Genomic DNA, 4,954 nt, shown 5'->3' with positions numbered 1-4,954 from the left:
CTGTGTTTCTAGGAAGCCGAGTGAGTATTTGGAAATAAAAACAAAACAATGTAAAGTTCTCCTTCCATTGAAGCTATTATTCAAGACAATATTTTCAAAGAGGCACATGAGGCAAGAGAAAAGAGAAGTTACCGTAACTGAGCTCAACAGTCTGCTGTCTAGCCGGCCTTCTTCATTATTCAAGCAGGATATCCATAGGAGCATTATTATCCATTTGTTTTGTTCCCCATTTATCTCTATAAATTAAATACTGGCTTATTTACTTTCCTGTGTTTTTGTCCCAGTGTGGATGTATGAAGCAGTTTTGCGCCCCCATCAGGTTGTTTACGTAAGTTACAATCCAACAAGGACTCATCTGTTGAGTCTGCTTCTATCCTCTCGTGCATTTCCACAGGCTACAACATGTGACAGTAGAAAGGCTGACACTCTTTAAATGATTTAAGAGGAGCTCAGAAGAACCCACCAGAAATCTTGCTTGCAAGAAAAATTGTGTTTAATTGTTAAGGCACGTCTGTGTGTTCCTACAGAACCATTGTTGTCATTCATTTTGCATTGCCTTAATTACTACACACATTTCCAAACAGAATAGAGGATATGACACATTATTCAGGCAAACTGCTCAATGTCACTTTTCCTCTTCTTCTTCAATTTTGGTGGTTCAGAAGCTTCACTAAAACTGGAACTTGTGACATCTGTACCAGTTTCATGTCTCCTCTTTTTGCTTGGCTTGTCACTAAGGTAACCGCTGGAGTCACTGGCGTGGACCTCCACTGGAGAGATCTCTACCTCCTCCTCCTCCTCTTTCACATGTTTTTCCTTCTTCCTTTTCTTCTTCTTTTTCTCACCAGCTTCATTGCCATTTGAATCACTCAGTGTTCCGTTCAGATCTGGTCTAGTGTTGCCATCCAATTGGCAGGAGGGTGTACTCGTCACCTCCTCGTCTCCATTCTCCTCTTTGTCTTTCTTCTTTTTCTTCTTCTTCTTGGGGGTGTCTTCAAGAGACTCCTCGGTGGGTTCTGGGTTCGGTTCTGTCTCTGTTAGTTCTGGCTCGTCTGCAGGGACGCCAAAATCCGAGCTCTCACCCATAGCCAGCAGCTCTTGAACCCTGAGAAGCACACAGACAGAACACAGTAATCAATCAAGGGTTTAACCACACTATGATTTCTATTGAACAAATTTTAATGTAATTTAAATATCTTTAGTAACTTAAAGGCATCACCTTGGACTGAGGAAAATGATCTGGGTATTTTTTTTATACAATCGTCCAACATTTAAACAATAAACAAGAACAAAATAATCAACATAAGAAAGCTGTATAAAGCAACTCACAGTATTGACAGAAGTAGTAGTCAGGGTTCAGTTGGTGAAATGTTCCCAACTGGGGAGCAGATGTGATAAAACGGCTGCTTCTCTGGAAAATGAATGTGCGCTCAGATGCTGCCTATGTGCAGGACTAGACTATAGCCCTATGCACACAGCATTAGTATTACCTGGTAATCTATAGTCATTTGTTATAAATACGCAGGTTGTCTGCGATCCTAATCCCGTATAGGCCATGTCTGAAATTTGTCAGAATAACTACCATAGTTCCCTGAACGCAGAGGTCCTGCGATGATATTAGTCCAGTGCATATCACCATGTCTGTGATTTGGCAGGGAGTCGGCGCGCTCCCTGCGGCTTCGCCCATGGGCAGACGCTGATAGGGTCTGCACCTCTGGTAACCTCTACAGGAACTGGCCCAAAAAGATACAAAACACCGACCAAAGTGCGTTGGAAACAGTGCTTCACCTACACTGCTTTAAATTGTTTGCTGCTGTCGCAAACAAAGCACAAGTGAGTTTTATATAGACAAGCTAAAGTTCTGTAGCTTAGCTAAACTGCAAGCTTTCAAGTAACAGCAATGCCAAACCTATGGCACGTTCCTGAACCAAGTGAAGGTGGTCTGTGAAGCGGCTCTATTCATGCACGTGCCATATTTTTCAGTCAAAAACACTGAATCTGTCAAATGGTTAAATGTTTGCATTTATGTAACAAAAGACCACCCAGAATAGTTTTGTCCCCCCATCAACCATCACCGCACACTTGCCTGGTCCTGTCCAGCCGTCCTCTGATCAGCAGCACCCCCGCAGTGTCAGCGTCAAGTGCAGTCACCTCAAACTTTAGCTCTGCTCCGATTCTTGGCCCTGCGTCCCGCCAGGTTTCCACAGAAACCAGGTTGGGTTTTGGGATGCTGGCGTTGAAGCAGCCGTGCACCAGGCAGCCCACATGGCTTACTCCTAGTTTATTCACGTTACCCTGGAAACAGAAACAAAGTAGAAATTGCAAATTACATGCATTAAAGTGGGCCCACAGATAAAGGTCTTCTTCACGTTTTCTTGGTTTGCATGGGGTTGGTATGTTGGTTTCCAGTAATATACTCCCACAAATCAAGTACAGTGTACAAGTTTAATTATATTGTCCTGTGAAATAGCTAAATCACATGAATGGACTGTGCTACACATCATATAAGCTCTGCTCATAAAGAGTAACACAATAAGGCCAAGACAGGTGCCAAAACGGTTAAGGTATGTAAGACACTCTGAATAACAACAGTACATGTAAAGCTTACCAATAATGTCTGTCCTCTTTGGGGCTGAAAGACAATAAAGTGGGCCTCTATGTCCATGTGGATGTAGCTGCTGTCGTCGTAGATGCCTCCATGCTGACTCACTATCCTGATGTTGTCGTAAGCCAGGGGTACTCCCTTTAGACTGCATGGGTAAAAACAATTGAGTTGAATTACTTTCTTTACAGACCAATATAACATTCATGGTCAGATGAAACATATGCAAATTATTGTCACACAAGAACCATTTGAAAGATAAACCCAAAGGCCCACGTTTAACCAGGAAAAACCCTGAATTCACAGAAGTCATCCAAAAACCTGAGTCCCTCTAGTGCATATTTTGACAGGCATGTTACCATTTTTCTGACATCTGATAGACTGAACAAAACTAAAAGTTAAACAGATTGTTGTGGTATTCTTTAGTGACATCTCATTACATTATACCAATGTCATTAGATATTGGATCCCTGCCAGTCGGACCCATAATCTGGTAAACTGGTGGGAGCATATGGTGGTGTTTATTTACAGCCATGCTAACATCCTGGATCAGGTGGTAGAAAGTAACTAAGCACATTTCAGTCTACTCCATTAATGCATTTTGTAATGACGTATTATTGGGGCACTGCCACATTAATTTACGTCTGAATACATTCTTTACCAGTCAGAACCTAGCTAGCTAGCTAGCTAGCATTGTTTGCAGCTCATTAGCAGTGACAGGGGGGTGGACACTTGGCCAGTAACATTAACTACAAACCTCAAATGTTGACCGAGAAACCACGGCTACGTAGACACATTGCAGGCTTAACCTGGCATGCATATATCTGAAGCAAACTGACGTCGTTTCGTCAGATAACAGACAAATGGCGTGTCCGGTGTTTATTACCTCTGGGAGAACTTGAGCAGCTCGGCCTCCAGCTCCTCCTGTATACCTGTCCTCTTCTTGTTCAGGTAGATGGGCGGCAGGGCAATGTGTCTCCGGTGCGTGTTCATGACCAGACACGAGTATGGCGCTGACAGCAGCTCGGAGGCGGCTGCGAACGAGGGGATAGAGCACGGGACCACGCCGGCATCTCTGCCCGGTACAAAAGACTCTTCGGTCGGCTGGACTTCAGCAGTGGTGGCGGGTATTTCACCAGACATTTCTATATGTTTCGGGTCGTCTTCTGCATGCTCTAAGTTCGCCATGCTTTTTAAGAAGACCGGAAACGAACGGCACGCAATTTCCGCTTTGATGAAGGCTCTGTCAACAACATCAGTTAAAATATTTCTTCATATTGCCGCCTGCTGGCCAGGATGTAGAATTACAGTCGACAAAAATTTCAAATCGTGACAGTCTACTCTATGCAATCGACATTTTACTCAAATTTAGTCTAATCTGTCATTTTTGACTACATAAATTACAGCTATATACAAACATAAAATTCAGTTTCTGGTGGCACATGTTTCAGCCCATGATATTGACTCAATGATGAAAAATAATGTATGAAATAATGATTACATTTTGGATGGACTTATGTGTATGAAAAAAATTAAGTAAGCAAACCTTTGATCATTTATTTCAATGAATGTCAACAAGCATGTAGCTGCATTTAAATGCTGTATGTCGTTGTAGTAGTAACTAAATAATTAAGATACATTTTTTACCCTTTTTGATTTGCATGTGAAATTTCAATCTATTAATCTAAGTGGTGTGACATGTGGCTGCATTAAATGTAGTGAAGTAGAAGCATTCCCAACATTGTTCCCACACAGCTAATAGGGCAACGTGGACTACTGCCTCCAGGCACCCAGAGGCCCCTGAAAGCCCCAGGTTCTCAGTATGGCATTATTTCAGGTGATGCTGTGCTTACTTGGTACATATGATCAAATTAGGCTAAATTGTGTTTAATCAGTTAGACAGTTATTCTTGAAATGAAATGCTTAGGACAGTATTTTGATTACTGACATGAATCTTTATTCAACCCCTGAAAGGCATGCATTTCCTCATCAACAGGCCCTTTGTTATGTAAACTGCAAGGTGTGCACTGACTACCCTTTGCAAGGATGCTGTAAAGCTGTTCATCTGATAAGATACGGCCATTGATTCTGTATCCTGTTCTCATAGACAATGGCACATTAAGATCATTAGGGTGACCTGTGGTATCAATAAGTGCAACACACACACACGTGCACACACTCACTCACGCACGCCAGACACACAAAGTGCAGTGCAGTGCAGGGCAGACCTGATGCTCTCTTGGGCACCATGGCCCACCCTTGTCAGTTTTCACAGTGATAAGTTGTGGCATGGTGTGTTAGTCAGCAGACCTCCCAGTGGCTTCTGTAGCACACACACACACACACACACAC

At 42.8% G+C, this 4,954-nt stretch overlaps 1 protein-coding gene across 1 annotated transcript; it reads right to left on the bottom strand.

Annotated features, from left to right (window-relative positions):
• Positions 1-272: 272 nt before the first annotated feature.
• On the bottom strand, positions 273-3,835 carry polr1f (RNA polymerase I subunit F). Its single transcript, XM_032535878.1, has 4 exons — positions 3,489-3,835; positions 2,609-2,750; positions 2,087-2,295; positions 273-1,105 (listed from the first exon to the last, which is right to left on the bottom strand). The coding sequence occupies exons 1-4, from the start codon at positions 3,788-3,790 to the stop codon at positions 607-609; spliced, it is 1,152 nt and encodes a 383-aa protein (XP_032391769.1). The 5' UTR covers positions 3,791-3,835; the 3' UTR covers positions 273-606.
• Between the last annotated feature and the right edge of the window lie 1,119 nt (positions 3,836-4,954).

The sequence above is a fragment of the Etheostoma spectabile genome, chromosome 14 (genome assembly GCF_008692095.1).
Source record: "Etheostoma spectabile isolate EspeVRDwgs_2016 chromosome 14, UIUC_Espe_1.0, whole genome shotgun sequence".
NCBI classification, from domain to species: Eukaryota; Metazoa; Chordata; class Actinopteri; order Perciformes; family Percidae; genus Etheostoma; species Etheostoma spectabile.
The sequence above is the reverse complement of the archived record's forward strand: the minus strand, read 5'-3'. Positions and strand labels throughout refer to the sequence as shown.